The sequence below is a fragment of the Lissotriton helveticus genome, chromosome 12 (assembly GCF_964261635.1).
Source record: "Lissotriton helveticus chromosome 12, aLisHel1.1, whole genome shotgun sequence".
NCBI lineage: Eukaryota > Metazoa > Chordata > Amphibia > Caudata > Salamandridae > Lissotriton > Lissotriton helveticus.
In genome coordinates, this window is record NC_136073.1 from 558,851,669 (window position 1) to 558,870,335 (window position 18,667).

The 18,667-nt window shown below is 40.6% G+C and overlaps 1 protein-coding gene across 1 annotated transcript in view; it reads right to left on the reverse strand.

Moving 5' to 3' along the window:
* PRMT7 (protein arginine methyltransferase 7) overlaps window positions 1-18,667 on the reverse strand; it is a 645,306-nt gene that overhangs the window by 169,638 nt on the left and 457,001 nt on the right. Inside the window, exon 16 of the mRNA XM_078670716.1 lies at window positions 8,540-8,700. Coding sequence (XP_078526842.1) covers window positions 8,540-8,700 — 161 coding nt within the window. The remainder of the gene's footprint in view (window positions 1-8,539; window positions 8,701-18,667) is intronic.

Below are 18,667 nucleotides of genomic sequence, written 5' to 3' on the forward strand. Positions count from 1 at the left end.
GACCCCATTGAGTTAAGAAACAATGTACTGTTGAATTGATTGGGGAAGAAATACTTAATGTGAGTAGTGACGAAATAGTCAGATGAAATAAGCGAAAGTATACAAAAACCTTTATAAAAGTGATACGTATTTTTCTAAAAACACCCACTTTCCTTCAGAGAACTACAGATCCAATTCAAACTAGAAAACATGGAATTCTACGAGTTTCTTAAACTTAAGTCTTGTACATCCAAGGCCAACCCACCCTCCCAGAACCCTTCCCTTCCTAATTTGATTGTTGTTGCAAACACATGGGGCACCAGGTCCCAAGATACTATAAACTTTTACAACCAACCTCCACACGTCTCAACCTAGGCATGCAAGAAAAATGGGACCAGGATACTCCTATATCCCAACAGAATTGGAACTTGATTTGGAAATTGGTCGCTTATCGTAAAATCATACCAGCACTCTTGCAAACCAAGTTCTGGTTCCTACATAGAATTTCTTGGACCCACTCTCACCCACATACAGTTGGCCTTAAAGATGATCCAACATGTTGGAATTGTAATAAAGAAACTAGAGATTTACCACACTTACTTTTTCATGCAGTGCTATCAATATGTTTTGGGACAGTGTATTCAAGTTTCTCTCATCACTATTTGGCTTTCAGATTAAAAGCGAGTTTCAAACTCTCATCATGGGATTTCTTTATCATTGCCTACCCTCCCATAACGATGCCCTACTTCTAGATAATCTACTAGCGGCAGCTTGTAGATCCATCCTTATTAATTGGAAAAATACTGCTGCCACCTCATTCAATCCTGGATGAACTGGATTGCGCATATAAGAGGCGCTGACAACAAAACCTTAGAGCATTCTCCTTGGAAGTCACAACATAGACCCCTATGTGGGAAACTCAACACCTTCTTCACTAACAATAAGCCAACATGAGCCCTCATCCCCAATATGCTGGCTACTTCTCCCTTCACTTGTCAGCCAAATTGTCATTAGCTTTCACGACAACATCCCAAACGCAGTGTGCTCTCATACCTTTTGCTTCTACGATCCTGCGACACCTCAAGAACTGTGAGCCACTGTCTGTATATATTGTTGTTATACATTGCCTTAAACTACTTTTTATGTGACTGTGGTATAAGCTTAAGATTCCATGAACGTATGGTGCGTGGTCACTCGCCTAAGTCAAGTCGCACTGCCATAAAACATGAGTCATGCAGTTTAATCACAAGAGTCCAATACTTTAACAGTTTAGTCCATTTTAATCTGTGCTTTGTTCAAATATTCTTCAATACTTTCTGAATTCACAACGAGTCAACGTGATTCCAACCTTTGCATGCTTGAGCTATCCCTGATGACGGGTAGTCAGCCCGAAATACATTGGATGAATTTATGTATTGTTACCCCAGATGAACGGAGAGTTCCTACGTGCTGTAGAATAAGGCTTGATGGGCATCTCTCAAGCACTCAGAGGTTGGAATCACGTTGCCTCGTTGTGAATTCTGAAACTATTGAAGAATATTTTAACATAACACGGATTAAAATGGGCTAAACGTGATTAAACGGCATGACTCATATTTTATGGCAGTGCGACTTGACTTTGGTGCGAGACAACGCACCATAAATTAATGGAATCATATTTGTGCCATTGGAGAAGAGCACGCGTTAAGCCTAAACACTCAAAAATTGCCCCGGAGCATTCTTTAAATTGGTATTCTTTAAACTGGTTGACCTCGAGTGCAATAAGGTGTGCCTTCGCTCATTTGTCTGAGATTATATTTTTTCTGTACCACCAAACCATTTGCACTCTGCATTGAACATTGCAAAACAGATAAAAATAACATGACATCATTCTGAAGACCCTGCTTTGACACCACACTAACGCATTATCAGGGTCGAAACGTTGAGAATAACACATGGCTCAGTCTTAACAAATCTCTTGGTGCACACTGGGCGGTCCCGCCATAACCAGAGATATTGGCTTTGTTGTTGTTCTGACCATTATTCAACTTGTACATATTTGTGTATAGCTTCACTCTTGTATATATGGACTGCACCATCAGCACTGGGCACCCATTGTCACTTTGAAACACTTGTCACTTTACAATTATGCTTCACCTTGACAGCTCTTGAAAAATTTCTTTTCAATATGTTTTGTGAAAAACTAAACAAATCACATAATAATAATTTTTGCAAACACATTTGAATTTTTTTGTTGTACTGATGTGTTCCAGTATATTCACCTGGTTGCGTGCTGTGATTTAGTCCACTTTTACTCTTTGGCATATTGCTTAAGCAGTGAGTCATAAAATATTGGTAACAAGATTCATTGTCATTTGCAAAGTAATTGTTTTCTCCCGACAGAACCACTGTAGCTTTACTTATATATTTACCCAGGTCCTGAGGGGCACTGGGTTCCCCCATTGTATCTAAAAATCATTCTGGAGGCTTCACGTAAACATCGAGTTCATCAGAAAGAGCTAACTTTGTTATTGAAACATTGGAACCATCAGGAACCATCATTTCAAAGGATCTTTTGATGTCATTTATGTTCACCAATACATTTAAGTTAACATCATTTATGTTTTAGGGTTTGTTATCAGCATGCATATTTGTACATTTTCATGATTTAGTCTGTATAGGTATCGTTTGTTTAGAACATGATTTATTTATTCACATCTTTTTAGGAAGGGAAAAGGGCTGCATGTTAGGCTTGAGGCAAGTGATTCGCGTATTTATTTTATGTTTACTTTGGCTCTGCACTCACGATCACGTGGCATGTTTAATAAGATGGGTTTCACCCTGATGTTTCAAAGGGTTTTTGGTGTTTAGTTATTTAGTGCACAAGGCTGTTGGCTTTATGGATGCCAAATGGAGAGGTTACGCTGCTGGTTTCGGCATAGAGACACAGAAAATTTAAATGAGATTTTTACAGCACGTAAGATTATTATTTTGAGCATGTTTTGTTTTATGTAATAGTTATTTTCCAAAGTTAAATTGAGCACGGGGTGCACATTATTTATGACACATCATTATGACTGGATTTAAATACTCATTATTCTTGTGCAGGAATGTTTGGGCTTAATTGAACACAGTGTTTGTGACGTAAATGGTTAGAGAGTAATGTGGATTGGTGTTTTTGTGTATTCACATTATAAACTGCATGGTTTACATAGATTCACGGTTTCTTTTACTTTATGGTTTATGAAATCATTTGAGTTTACTGATGGTTCGTTTAATATTACAGTTATCCCTGACGAAGGGCGTGACGACGCACCATACATTCATGGAATCATATTTGTGCTATTGGGGTAAGAGCACGCGTCAAGCCTGCATGCCGACATTTTGCCATCGAGTATTTTTAAATTGGCATTCTTTAAACTGGTTGACCTCGAGTACAACAAGGTGTGCATTTGCTCATTTTTCGGAGGTTATACTCTTAAGATTGTCATATATAGTATTTGTACGTCTTACAACTGGAGCAATTTTTCAGTATTATGTCACATTATAGTCACCTGTACTGAATATGTTCTATCACATTCCAACCCTACTGTTCCGATGCTGCCAATGATGTTTTATGTTTACTTTTCTTTTTCCCTATATATGCATTTTTCTTTCTTTGTGTATTTGTAGACTTTATCAGACAACTCACGCAAAGTACATCTCATCTGTATTACCTTCAGTTTATCCTTTCTTTGGATTATGTTTGTTTCCTGCAAAACACTTCATAAAACTCTTTGAACATAAAAAAGAAAAACTTTGGTGAAACAATCAACACATTTGTTGATAGACTGGATACACTTATTACACACTATACGTCTCAGAGCTATTGACGGATGACTGTCAGATGCATTCAGATGATGAATGCTGGGAGAAAATCTTAGTCGGGAGCGAGTTCTCAAGGCTTCCAGAGCAGAACAATGCGCTGATCGAGGAAGCCACTGACATGGAGGCCGGAGGTGCCCAGAATGAGTCAGTCAAGAATATGAAAAGTAAGCCAAAGCACAAGGCAGAGGGACACAAAGTGATGTTTCCATGGAAAAAGAAGTTGTGGTTCAAGTGTGAATTTTGATTTCCACACAAAGGAACATTTTTCACCACTGGACAGCTTTGCAAAGACTGTGGGAAGGAGAACCGTTTTGTAACAGTTTGCAAAGAAGAAGTAAGTGCGTCACAGCGAGAAAACAAAATGGCCGCAAAAATGCTTCAGAAGCGATGTTCAACACCCACTCACAAGACCAAGCGACCACACCAGTTGAGGCAAATTGACACCAAACTATGTCGATCATTATCTAAATCATCGTCAAAAAGTTATTCAGAATCAACATCAAGTCAAAGTTAAGACAATGGTTGTGCAATCTCGATGTTTATCTTAGAAAAATGTGCGCATGGTGGACTGGCAACTTGTGAAGAAAAATACAAGTCAAAGAAAAATCGACATGAAAAAGCACCAAAGTCATTCAACCATTGTCCGGATATTACACTAAATGTAAACAGTTGCTCAGTACCTTATATTACTGACAGGGGTGTGTCGATAAACAGAATGCCTGAGGAGAAATACAATTAACTATTTCCATTGCCACAAATTAGGTAATCGAAAACTAAAATATATACACGGGCTGCATTAACGCTATTAAAAAATTAATGTTTATATGAAGCAATGATGATACACAAGAAAATTAAAGGACAAGCACCTACTCACGTCCTTCAAAGCACGGCGTCAAGTGCCTGTTTACTTATCTTCAGCATCGCTGCTGATATGGAACTGATATCAGTGAACTAGAACATGAATGCTCATCACGAAATAGAAAGTCAGTTCCCCGTGTTGTTTCAAGTACAATTGCACATTAATGAGGACGTCTATCCTGTTGCTCAAAGACACAGAAAATTTTAATTTAATTTACAGAGAGCTGTTGAAAATGAACTTGAATCACTACTCAAACATGATATCATTGAGTGTTCCACTGGCCCAACGCTATGGGTTTCTCCCATAAAGGACAGTGAAGGAGCTGTATGCATCTGCTTTGATATGGCTCAAGCGAACAAGGCAACTGAACGAGAACTACATCCAGGTCCATACATGGCTGACATTATAACACAGTTGAATGGTGCAAAGGTCTTCTCTTGCCTTGATTTGGTTAAAGGATATCATCAATTGGAACTCGAAGAGAATTGCAGGTACATTACAACCTTTTCTACACATATTGGTCTGTCCCATTATAAAAGACTATGTTTCGGTGTGTCATCAGCTGCAGAGCTTTTTCAAGATGTCATTCAACATATCATAGAGAATGTCATGAATGCTTTCACTTACAGTGATGACATTAGTTTTCAGTGCTAAACAGAAACAGCACAATAAAGCTCTCATGCAAGTGTGCCGTTTACTTGCTGATGCAGGTTAACTTTGAATGCTGAGAAATGTAAGTTCCATAAGACATACCTAAAATTCTTTGGTCATATCTTTTCTGATGGGGTCATGACATCAGATTCCGCTAATGTACAAGTGTTGTCAACTGCTAGTCCCCCACAAGATATTTCCATGTTACGTTTATTGTTTGGCATGGCCAGCTACTGTTTAAGATACATCCAAGACTTTGCCACTGTAAGTGCTCCATTGAGAGACTTGACGAAAAAGATAGTTTAATTTCATTGGTCATGGGAACGGGAGCAAAGTTTCAAGAGAATCAAACAAGCTATAAAAAATGCTACTGAAATGGCATGCTTTGATCCAAAGCTTCATATAGAGGTTGTTGTTGACGCTAGCCCAGTTGGGTTAGGCGCAATACTTGCACAGCACAGCGGGCACCAAAATGCTTGAAGACCTATTGTGGCATATGTAAGTAGAAGTTTGTCCCAAACTGAACGGGCTTAATCACAACCTAAGAAAGTAAGTTTAGCAGTGGTGTAGCCTTGTGAACATTTCCACGTATTCGTATATGGAAAGTCTTTCAGGCTTGTGAGGGATCATCAAGCCTTATTGACTATCTTTGGCAAACCCAAGGCCAAGATGCCTCCTCACATTAAAAGTTGGGGTCTATGATTACAAGAATACAACTGCACAATCATGCACTGTCCCAGGAAAGATCAAAACCATGCAGACTACTTCTTACGAGTACCTCTACAGTACCACGGTACCCCTTCCAAGACGGCTGAAGCCTGCATACATTTCATTGTGAAATCAAGCACACAAGCTGATATTTCGTTGGAGCAAATTGTCACTGCCACGAGTCAAGATAGTGACATGCTAAAACTAAAAGACATTATTACACTTCAGTCGAGGAACCAGCACACTTGACCTCTTACCAGTGACAGTGAATAACAGAGGTTTAAAAATGTCAAAACCGGACTACCCATTTATCAAGAAATCGTTATCCAGAGAGATTCTAGAATTGGTATTCTGGGGAGTCTGCAACAACAGATAATGGAAGTGGCCCATGAAGGACATCGTGGAATCATTGCCACAAAACAAGCTCTCCGAGACGGAGAGCCTCATTACGATCTTGGTGGACAGGGTTAGTCTATCATAAACGTGACGGATATCTCTTCCGCCAAACTACAATTCTGCGATATCCTATGAAACTTGTAATAAGGCGGGCAGGATATCTGTCATGTTTGTGACAGAGTTTCCCACCTGCCAAGTTCGTAATCAGGTCCTGAGTCTGGTTTCCTCATGTTGATGAGAGAGTTGAAAAAGAATTGAAGGCCTGTCATCTATGCAACTGCCTTTCATTGAAAGCCACTCAGCACACCTTAAACATCTAAGTTGCCAAAGCATGTATAAGAAAGTATTGCTGTTGACTTCTTCGGTCCTCTTGACAATGTACATCACCTAATGGTGATTGTTGATGAATACGCCCATTTTCCATTGATAGACAGTCTCTCATCCATCACTCAAGAAAGAGCCATTGAGAGATTAGACCGCATTTTCGCCACATGGGGTGTTCCTGCAATCTTAAAATCTGACAATGGACCACCTTTCAAACAGCAGAGAATTAAGAGACGTTCTCAGTCATCTTAATATGAAGTATCAGAAGAGCACTCCTCCTTGGCCACAGGCCAATGGCCTTGCTGAACGTTTCATGAGTACTCTTAAGAAAGCTGTTCAGAGCGCTGTAATGGAAAAGCTCAACCTTAAAACTGCCTTGAATTCTACTCTTCGAGCTTACTGTTTGACCCTTCAATCAACCGTGGGTGGAAGCCCTGCAACCTTGATGTTCAGGAGAGCCAGGACGACCAAGTTACCTCAATGGACCAACAGACGATCACATAATGAGGAAGAAACCTGTATAAAAGACTTTGATTGTTAAAGGAAAATTAAGGCCTATGCAGACAAGAACTGGCATGAAAAAGATGTTAAGTTCATTAAAGGCGATCAAGTGCTTGTCTGTCAGCCTAGAAGGCGGAAATCTGTGGAGCCATTTCATGTTGTGACCAGCAAAGGACACATGTGACTGGCAAATGTCCTGGGAAGTCCAATATGGGAGATGCCTCAGATTTCCGACATGTGGCTCATTGCTTGTTAGGCACTGATGTCGATGTAGAGACTGGGTCTGAAAGGACAATTAAAAACTCCCTGACTGCTGCTGTTCCTACGGCGCCAAGGACACTTTTACTGCCTGTCCCCAGTTTCCAACTATGCGATCAGGACATGTGATCAGAGCGTCTCGAAGACTTATCGAAGAGCTATGATTGTGTATATACTTGTAATTTTTTATTTTGTTATTTAACAAGGGGTGTGAGGCAAGTATTGGAGCGTACTGAAGCAAATGAAGGGTTAGAATGTGGAGTTTATGGTTACATACACACGAATAAAGACAAGTTATACTAAGCTCCATGTGTGGCGTAGTCATTAGCGGATTCCCAGGCTGGAGAGGATGCTACAAACAGGAGGATTCAACAGCATCATGAATCCCCTCTTGTCAAGACCATCAATTGTCATGTTAGAATTCACAGTCATTTCCTGATATTATGCTGGAAATTGCATGTCTGTGCCCATGGAGCTGGAAGATGAACTGGTGCAGTATTACCTGCAGACAGGCAGCTGCTGTTTGGTAGACACTAGTTGCTCAAGGCGGCCTCTGCAGATATTTACCAGCCCCTACCGAACAAGCTAAATGGGGAGACGTCGAAAGAGGGCAAACTGAGGTGATTAAGAATTGCCTGCGCACAGTCTCCTGTTGATGGGACCTTCCTAACCCCCATTAGAATGCAGAAAGCATCATGCATACCCCAAGTCGCTTGCTGAACACTTCCAGGTCATCATTTTCTTCAAAGCCAAGCACATCAGAGCACTTGAAAATAAAAGAATTGAATCATTAGCATGCACCATTGCTATTCAGTTGCAAGGAGGGTGCATACTGCTGTTGAAAGGATTTGAGACTCACTATTTCGTTGACAAATGAATATTTTGTCGTAAAACTACTTGTCACGTCAGGCCTGTTGCTTTCATCTTTGAAATTCAAACAGACTTAATATACAGCCAATAAAAACAGAAGGGCTTCTGCACATTCAAGTATAGTGCTGCATGTTTTACATAGCTTACCTTATAACCTTCATAGCTCCCTCTGAACTGATACTTTGTTCTGGCACAGTTTGTCTGAAGTCAAACCTCATTGCTTCCTTAGGTGCAGAGAGTGATTTGCAGGGGTATTCCCACAATGGATGAGGTTCTGCTTCCTGGGACTCCCTAAAGTTTAGAGAGTGCTGAAGGAAAGAGAAAAGAAAGAAAATATATTAGACAATACATTTTCTAGTTCTCTCTCTGAACAGTGACAGACTGCCTTGTTGATCCAAGAATTATTTACAAAGATAACACCAGCCCTGTGATGCCAAAGCGTTGTTCAAGGAGCTGTATATCCACCACTTGAAAACATTGATGTAGGTTTCTTAAAAACATGTCAAATCAACTGTAAAACTACTGCAAGGTATTTTGCACAACTATTTTCTTCTTGAAGTTCCCGAAAGAGACCCAATATCATAAAACAACAATTTCACATAAACTGTACTATGTGTATCTAATCCCTCTCAGGAAGTGACATGTAAGATGACTGCAATGTATGTGACAACGAACACAAAACGTTATAAAATAACGTTTAAAGTGAAGCTTATTCCTAGCGGAGTAGCAACAGACACACTACAATACCACATGAGGCACTATTCTAGGCCAACAACTCGAAGCCCACTATTCCTTTGTCTATACTTAAACTAAGGTAACATGCACTCTAACCCTTGGAAACTACTTTCTCCTACATTTGAAGGGTGTCTTTAAATCAGTGCTTAATTTAAAAAAAAAAAAAAAAAAAAAAGAAGTGCAGGTGCTGAACATTTTTCCAAGGAGGCCACAGCTCACTTCTTCCTCCGGTGAGCCCCACTTTCAAAACTCTCACTGCCTTAGGCTCTATCTTCTAACCTTGATCTGTTGTCTGTCCCCTACGTCTTTGCTCTAAGATTCTATCTTCTCACCTCTCTAATTGTTTTCTATCATCTTTGTCATACCTGGTGTGTTACCTTATTCCCTGCATTTCTGATTTGCGCTCTATTAATTCTACCCCTGCCCTTTTTCCTCTTCACTTTTATCCATGCTCTGCTCTCTCTCCCCTCGATCCTGGCTCTTTACGATCACTCTTCTAGCAGTGATTAGCTGTGTCTCTGTTTTATCATTTGTCTGCTTTTTTTCCTCTGTCCTGTCCTCTACATCCTTTCATTCTCTCTTCTCTCTTCTTAGTGCTCTTTTCTTCACATCATGGCTACTTTCTCTTTGTATCGGATTTGCTCTCCTTTTCTTCTACTTTTCTTAGCTCCGTCTGATCTCTCTCCTCTCCTGTTTCTTTCTCCTCTTTACTCCTGCTCTCTCTCTCTCATCTATAACACTGCTGCTGCCTGTGACCCCTGCTGTCAGCCTGTACATGTCCCTGCTATTTTGAACTCTGCGTTTTCCTGTTGTCTTTCCTAAAGAAGAGAAAGATGACATGTGTTTTACTTTCTTACCTACACCGAGTGCAAAAACAAAATGTACACCAAATGAAAATTCTTTTTTTGCATATATTAATCAGTGCAGTATAACTGGGTTATTTTCAGAACAGGTAGCTGCTCGAGCACAGCAGGTGATGTCACTACTAGTGCTGCCTGTAATTAGTAGGTCCAGGGAAGGCGACGGCATTGGCATCCACTGCTCAGCTTGCTGTGACCCTGACTGCTACAGCACAGGCATTGTCCCCAGCCGTAATGCTGCCAATGCCGGTAAGTATGGCTTTGGTGCCTACTGGACTCATGCACGCTCAGCAATTACCATGCTGGGGTGTAGCGCACAGATTCTACAGGTGATGCCATGGCACACAAAAGTTGTGTTGGGCCACAGCCGCATCAAGCACATTGAGGACAGCAGCAATGCAGATATGCTACTCTGGCCACACAGCAAGTGGAAAGTCCACACTAACTTTCGTTTATTCTTCCTCAAGAGCCCTCACTCCCAAGTTCCAAATGCGCTCTCTCAGCTTCCTTGCCTCAACTCCGTCTTGAGCCAGCCCCCAGCTACAATTATCCAATTGGAGGCTTAGGCTCAGGCAGGGACATGGTGCAGCAGACTCTGGGAATAGAATGCAAGACATAGTTTGTCGATGACTTCTTGGATTTGTGATCGGCGAGATGACATCATCACTAACTTGTTGATACACAATCATGCCTGTCTGGACAGGCGTATGCTGGCCTGTCTATGAACATTTACCAACCAGAAACCATCCAATGTGTTATTCTTTTTATTTTGAATTTGAACAATTAATATTGAGACCACCACCTGGCGGGTCAGAAATTGTAGACCTGGCCCTGTGAAAGAAGTGCAGGTGCTGAGCACCTGAAAGCTCCTGCTCAAATTAAGCACTGCTTTAAACTCACACCCTCATTCGTCCTACCTCACAACTGACTGCAACCTGATTTAATTAACTGATGCACTCATCCTACTGCAAGACAAAGTGTTATAATAACACATTTGCACACACAACATAACAGAGCTATTATTAAGAGGACCGGCCATTGACCGTAATGAAGTGTGTATTTACAATTCTAACTCCATGTGCGCTTTGATAGGAGTGTAGGTTATAAAGTGGACCGAGGCAAATATAACTACACTTTTAGGTTTGTTTGATATGCTTACTCAAACGTACCTACACACATTACCAGGACCAGTCCTCCTAAAGATACTGCTTGACTGATTCTGTCAGGGTTTACCCACGTGAAGAGAACTGGTCAAGGGACATGCAGACACACACACACCATTTTCAATGAGTAACAATGAAGAAGGGAGAGAAGCAGTTAGCAGAGCCATCAGAATAAGAGCTAAAAAGTGGAATAAGAAAATTAATTTTTTAATTCCTTTTCTAACTGATAATGCAGAACTTGAGAATTAATGCGTTTTAGAATAGGATATGAAGTTGGAATAAGAGAATTAAGTTTAGAATTTATTTTGGAATTAGAGTGTTGATTTGAAATGAGGGAATTAAGGGGCACATGCATCATTGGTTTTTGCATTCGCAAACGGTGTGAATCGCAAAAATCGTCCGTTTGCGAATGCAAAAACCATTTTTGGGATGCATCATTTTTTTTCATTTTTCGCAATTTAAGAAATCGCAATTATAGCGATTTCTTAAATTGCTATAGCATTTAAGAAATCGCAAATTATGCGATTTCTTAAATGCTATGCATGATTTTTTTTAAATTGCGAATTCGCAATTAGGAAGGGGAAAATTACCATGAAGTCAACCTTCATGGTAATTTGCAAAAAGTTTCAAAAATGCACAAAAGTGCATTTGTGAAACTTCTATTTTACACACACACATGCCCTTGGGACATGTGTGTGAGTAAAATGTACTTACGTGACATTTCAGGGGTGCAGGGGGGGTCCTTTGGACACCCCCCTGCACCCTTGAAATTGCATTCTCATTTTGCGATTCCTTAATTGCGAATTCGCAAAATGAGAATGCCTTGCCATTGATTCCTATGGGCCTCTAGGCCCATAGGAATCAATGTAATGCGATTCCTTAATTGCGATTCGCAATTAAGGAATCGCAAATACAGAAAATTAAGGAATCGCTAAAACTTTTGAAATATATTGATGCATAGGATTTTGCGATTCCTAAATTGCGATTCCTTAATTTTCGCAATTCAGGAATCGCAAATTCCTACAATGATGCATGTGCCCCTAAGGCTTGTATGAGATATTTATGTTAGCACTGAGTTGTGTGTGTTCTTTTATTCAGTGAGAAGCATGTATTTTAAATCTTAAACTTTAGATCATCCTCAATATAAATGTATGGTGTATGGCTTGGCTAATAGGAGGAAACCTCACACACTTACTTTAACTGCTCGTAATGTTTCAGGGATCTTTAGATGATCCTCAACGTTAACTTAAGTTGTATGGCCTGGGTAATAAGACAGATTCTCAAACTCTTTGTTTATCTTCTCGTACAGACTCAACCAAATTTGCAGATGGCCTGTTACCTAGACAACAAAGCATGAAACTCTTCATGGCCTGCAACAGATTTCCACTGGAGGTTCCTTGGAAGTCCTGGAAAGTCTGATAGAATTGAATTGCACCAGGTCTTAACACATAGAGGACAAAGATTGTCCACTATGTTTTAAGACATAAAGAAACTTGCTCCTACCCACTGTCCAGGGCTCGGATCGCTCTCTTTCGCGACAAATCGACATCTTGAGCAGCCCACTGCGTAAGAAACAATTCCTGCACCAGTCCACCTCCAATACTCTAAGGACTAGAGCTGTAGATCAGAGCATACAGTTCACAAGGGCGTTACAAAGGTACACATAGTGACTTTGCAGTGAAAGTGTATACATGCGCAATGTTTTTGTTTTAGGATCCATGTATTTTTGTCCTTCATAAGTGAAGAGTAGAAGCTAGCATTCACATGTGACATGAAATCAGAGCTGTAGTTTCTACAATGCAGAACACTGTGAATGATGTGTCACATATAATTGACAATAGGATATTTCTCATTGTGAGCTTTGTTTCAACTCTGTGGCCTAATCTTCCCACCCCTTCACGGTGCTTACCTGGCTTGCTCTTCATTAGATTCCTTTCCATTCTGTAACTAGTGGTTCCCTTTGCCCACCTGTTTGGTGCCCATACTGTCCAAGCTGAAGCAAAGCCTCTTTTTCCTCTGTGACCCATTTCTTTCTTCTTCCTCACCCTCTCTTCCTCTCCCCATCTTCCCCTTTATGGTCCAAACAAGATTGTTTTGCTTGTCATGAGCTTTTTTTCCAGCTCGTCTATTTACGTTTTCCGTCCACCCATTTTGGCCCGTGTGGGCCTTGTTCCAAGACAGTTTACTTTCTCCTGCTGATCCAAAACGTGAGTAGCCTAATTAACACATTCTCTCAAAATGTCACTTGCAGCATACATTACAGGGCATTGTGGCAAGCAATATCAAACTGTTTTTAGATGTGTCACAATTATTTTTTTATTGATCCCCTTGTTAATACCACATCAGGACTGATCTTAAACTAATGACCTGAGAGTCATAAAGTATAGCATCAGGTGCTTCTGGGGCAGGAGTTAACATACCTACTGTTCACATAGCACATCCAAGTATTTTTTAGTTGGAACCAAATATTGCTACAGATTTCTACACTCTACATCCATTGCAAATCACACCTCATCTACACTCACTGACACAATCCTCGAAACTGAATAATCTCTGCATCCTCTGCAAACCACACGTGAGTTAACAAAATAATTTACTTTTCACCACCCTTGCTTTTACATGTACCACCTTAGGAATTCTCAACTTTCAATTCAAACTACTATATTTGTTTGTAATCCAAATAAATGTCCGATTTGTAAGTAAACTCTGTTTTTAAAATTCTGGTGAAACCACTCAACTGACACACCAGCTCACATTTAAACCTGGAGCGGTGAAAGCAATTCATTCTTCAAAGAATACTAGAACTATCATTCATGTAGTCTCTGGACTTTTGCGAGGAAATTAGTTTTGCTTTGAATCACCTAGATTCTCATTGCCATTTGGGCCACAAGTCCTCATTCTTTAGGCATGGAGTCTCCAAGTTCTTCTCTCCCCGTTTCTCCACCTTCCTTTCCTAACATTGTTTTAATTGTTTTAGAAAATGTATACATAGGGCGTGTCACCTTACCTATGTGCTGCTGATTTTGTCAAAGGCGCTTGAATAATTTATCCTTCCAGACGACCCGCTAGGAGGTTTCAAGGATGTCTGCCGCTGTGTAACACTGTTTTTATCTACTGTTTTTTAATCCTATTCAGGCCAAGATTAACATTTGCCCTATGCTCAGATTAACCAGAATCCTTTCCTTATAAACTTGCCAAGTCATTATATTCTGTTTCTCCTGGACAACCCGGAGACTTTTCTGTTTATGATTTGTGTATGAATACATGAGCAATTAGGGTGGGACAGACATATATCTTCAAAAACTAACCAGGCATTTACTTGGGGAGGTGGCGGGAGAATATCTACAAATCTTTGTGTTTGAGGGTCTTTTGTGCATCTTCTCCAGAGAAAGGGAATTACATCTACTCTGAGGACTCCCTTATACAATTGGAGAATATTTGTGTGCTCTAGTCGGAGGTTCATTGGTCAAAAGGGTTGGTGCTGATGTGGTCACAACACCCTGGGTATTCGGTTAGGCTGTGTTAGATTAATTTTGCTTCCATTGTCACAGCATCTTCCCCAACCTTCCCCTAACTCTCCCCCAAGAGGTTTTGCCTAAACAGATTTGAGATTCCAAGGACGGTAGGATGTACTGGAGAACTGAGAGAAACAAACTAGAGGAATGCAACAGAGTGCAATGGAGTATTAATTAGGATTGCCCTTTCTTGGACTCCCTTAAGGCTCGTCTACTGGTTGCACAAGTTCATGTTTTTGCCTCTGCCAAGTCCAAAGGCAGCATCTCTGATATAATTTTTGTCTATGCAGAGCTGAAAACACACAATTCCACCTACCTTGCTCAAATACTACAAGCCTGTGTCAGAAACAAGGCAAGGGTGTAGCAGCCTATATATCCACTCAGCTACTATCTGCAATCAGGCCAGCAGATGCACAGCACAGGAAACGCCCACTGGAGACAGCCACAGCTTTAGCTAAGCTCAGGTCACCAGACACAGTCAAACCCCTGGCAGGCGCAGAGGTACACGTTGGGCACAGCAGCTTAACAGGGCAGCAGTAGACAAAATTAGAATGCAAAAAAATCACAAGATCTCTGACAAAGTGTGAGAGCAGAATCAGATGTAACCTCAGCAACCACTGTAGCCAACAGCAAAGAATGAACTCCAAGCAAGGAGCACACTGCAATTTCAAAGCACACACAAGGCTCTACAGAGAGCAATGACAGTTTTTCACCATATTGCAGACAAGGTTCCTACCATAATCAATCTAATTGGCCTTGCTTTCTTCACAAAGGTACTACCTTATACATAGCTATCAGGTGGCATTATCCGAGTGGGTAATTTGTATAGACAAATAGCAAGTACAACTAATTGGTCCACCAGATTGGGATTGGGAACAACGCTAACAACCTTGTCCCATAAAAAGCATGTGTTACGGGAATGGCAGCAAGAACCAATACATCTTCTGGGCATGGGGGAATTCCAGAGTGTCTGCATGAGAAACACATGACTGATAGTAGTCAAAGTTGCAAGGGAAGTACTGGCCGGATGACAGATGTTCAGCGTGTCAAGTGCAAAGCCAGAATCACATTTTGAAACATAGAGACTATGTATAACACAGGAAAGCTGGCTCAACTAACATCGGATATGAGGCACTACAACATACATATCCTGGGGGTCAGCTAAAGTTGATGGACTGGAGGTGGCAGAATGAAAACCGCCACACGAGAGGTGGTAATGGTCTCGGGAAGGGCCGATGGCCAACATCATGAAGGAATGGAAATCATCCTGAGCTGCCTACATGTTGCCATGTAGGCAGAGAAATGCCCAACTGAGTAGAAGACAGTCAACAGCAGACGAATGTCAGCCAGGTGAAAAGGTAGACACACAAACACCACAGTAGCAAGTGTTAAGGCCAAATGTTTTCCTTAGGTGGATAACATAGGAGCAGTCTTCTCCTAATGCTGTTGTCACCCTCTACAGAAGAACATCATTAAAAAACGAACGCATATAATTTGTAAACTCCCTTTTATGGCGTGTACTGTGTGCCATTACCCACTTGCTAGGTTGGTACTATAAATACAAACGGTACACACTCTGAATATTGTCATTTGTTTGATTAAGTAGAATTCCACATTTTTCCAGAGACTGATTTCAAGTTGCTCCTTGTTGGATGTAAGTAGTTTGTCCAGTCCACTGTTTTCTTACCTTCCGATTCTGAAAGTTCTGCATTTATGACTGAAAAAAAATATTCCAAGCACCAGAAATTGAAGAAAGCAGAACTAGTCAGATTAGTCGCCTTCTCTGGGACAAACTGAAAGATGCTACGTATACTGACAGGGGCATGATGTCTGATACCTTTGTAAATCAGATTATAGAAAGCAAAACAGTAATTTACTTGTTGGAGTAGTTTTGCATCTTTAAGAATTTTCTCAATTCACGTGCTGTGCATCATTCCACCATCTAATGGTCAAGTCCGGGATGTTTTTTTTTTAATTTTCTTTTACCCAGGCGGGTGTCATATCCTTCCCCTTGTTACTTCAGAAGGATGCCCCGAAAGTCTCGCTGTGTGGCCATAATGTTTAGATTCTTTTCCCCTTGGTGACTTGTACCATTGTTTTGGCATTTTATTTTATTATATATATACTTCCACTGTGCCGTATTTTCAAGCTTCCTCACTTCTGTTCGTTATCACATATAAGACCATTTTCAAATAATTGAGTCAGGATGTGTGCTGTACAAAAAAACTTTTCTTGTGTTTGATTTAATAGCTTATAAAGTCTAAAATAAGAATCTAGGCCACATTTCCTGCATATAACTGACTTGCCTCTTTGTTCACTTATAGCATGCTCATCAGTGCCCAGATAGGAAGGTTTTTCACGTCATGTTTAAAAACTCACACTTTTTAGAAATGCTTTGCAAATATACTGATGTGCTAAGGTGAAATGCCTCTGCGTGTTAAAGAAATACTCTTTCTTGAATCTCAAACACAACTTATTAACCTAACGTAATGTTTGTTGCACGATTTAGATGGCAAATATGTTCAGGGCTCGGCTCGTATAGCGGTTCTTAGAGTCAGAGTCGATCCTTGGCTCAGCTCTCCCTGTTAATTAGTTGGCTCCCCAACCTCTATTCACTACCCACTCTGCATTGGACTGCAGAAAGTTGTTCATTTGTTCTTAGCCCCCTTCTAGGGCACAGAGCGTCCACATTTCAGTCTGTTTCATGTGTCAAGAATATGTTAAAGTCAGAGGTGGAAGAGTGTACATAGCATTTATTGACTTCTCCACAGCATTTGATAAAGTAGATCGATTATTGCTGTGGGGAAAATTGTCGAACCTGGGTATGCCAGCCATCCTCTTGGAGTTAGTCCGTGCCCTCTACACAGATACCTGGTGTAGAGTCTTATTGGGAGGGGAAAGAGGTCTCTCCCAAATAATTCCCACTGTAAATGGCCTAAAACAGGGATGCTTATTGGCCCCCCTACTTTTCTCCCTTTATATCGCTGACCTTCCCTATGTTCTGTCTCAAAGTGAAGGCATTGCTCCATTATTGGGGGGGAAATCAATTGTTTGTTCACTTTATGCGGACGACATTCTAATATTGGATTTGACTCCGAGGGGATTAAATAGTCGTCTTCAGGTGCTCCATGAATATGCAGAGGCCCATTTTTTAAAGATAAATGTAACTAAAAGCAAAGTATTGTGCATGCATGGTAGAAAAAAGGTGAAGTATGGAAACTTCGTTTGGTCTATAGGTGGGCAAAAACTAGAACTTGTACAATCCTATGTCTTCTTGGTAAAAACGGTGTGTAGCAACTTAAGTGATAAAGCACACATAGAAAATAATATTCTTAAAGCAATTATACAGGGGAAAAGTTTGGGCTCTCTCTACAGGTCAACTAGAAGGAGACACTTTGGAATGCTATTGGAGGTCTTTCGTGCTAAAATTCCTGCCTCTTTGTTATATGGTAAGGAATTACTTGACCTAGGAAAATGGGGTTTCCTACATATAACAGAAGGCAACATTTTACGGAGCCTAGCCTCAGTTAACTCTGCTTGTCCCGTGGCCGCGTTAAGATTGGGTACAGGGACTTGCGGGGATAGTACGTTGGGTTATAAGTCTTGTAAAGGGTGAGATGGGTACAATAAGATGTTTTATCCAGAAAGAATTACTGGGAAGTCTAAATGAGCAATCTCTAATTGTTAAAAATTTTAGAGCTGCGGTAGACTTACTCCAGCTGGATGTAACCGCTCTTTTCACCCTAACACCATATCAATTAAAAGCCACTCTGAAACAGGCTACCTGGAAATTAAGTTTTTCGAGGGATAGGGAAGCCCACATCTTAAAGAGAGGCACCGATCCGTCTATTGACTCCTGTATGATAAACAAAGCACAGGCATATATTACTTGGAACCTTCCTCATGGAGTGCGCCGTTTTTGGTTATTATTGAGGCAAGGTTTACTCCCCTTAAACAACTTACTATCTAAATGGTATAGTTCCTCTCCAGCCTGTAATTTGT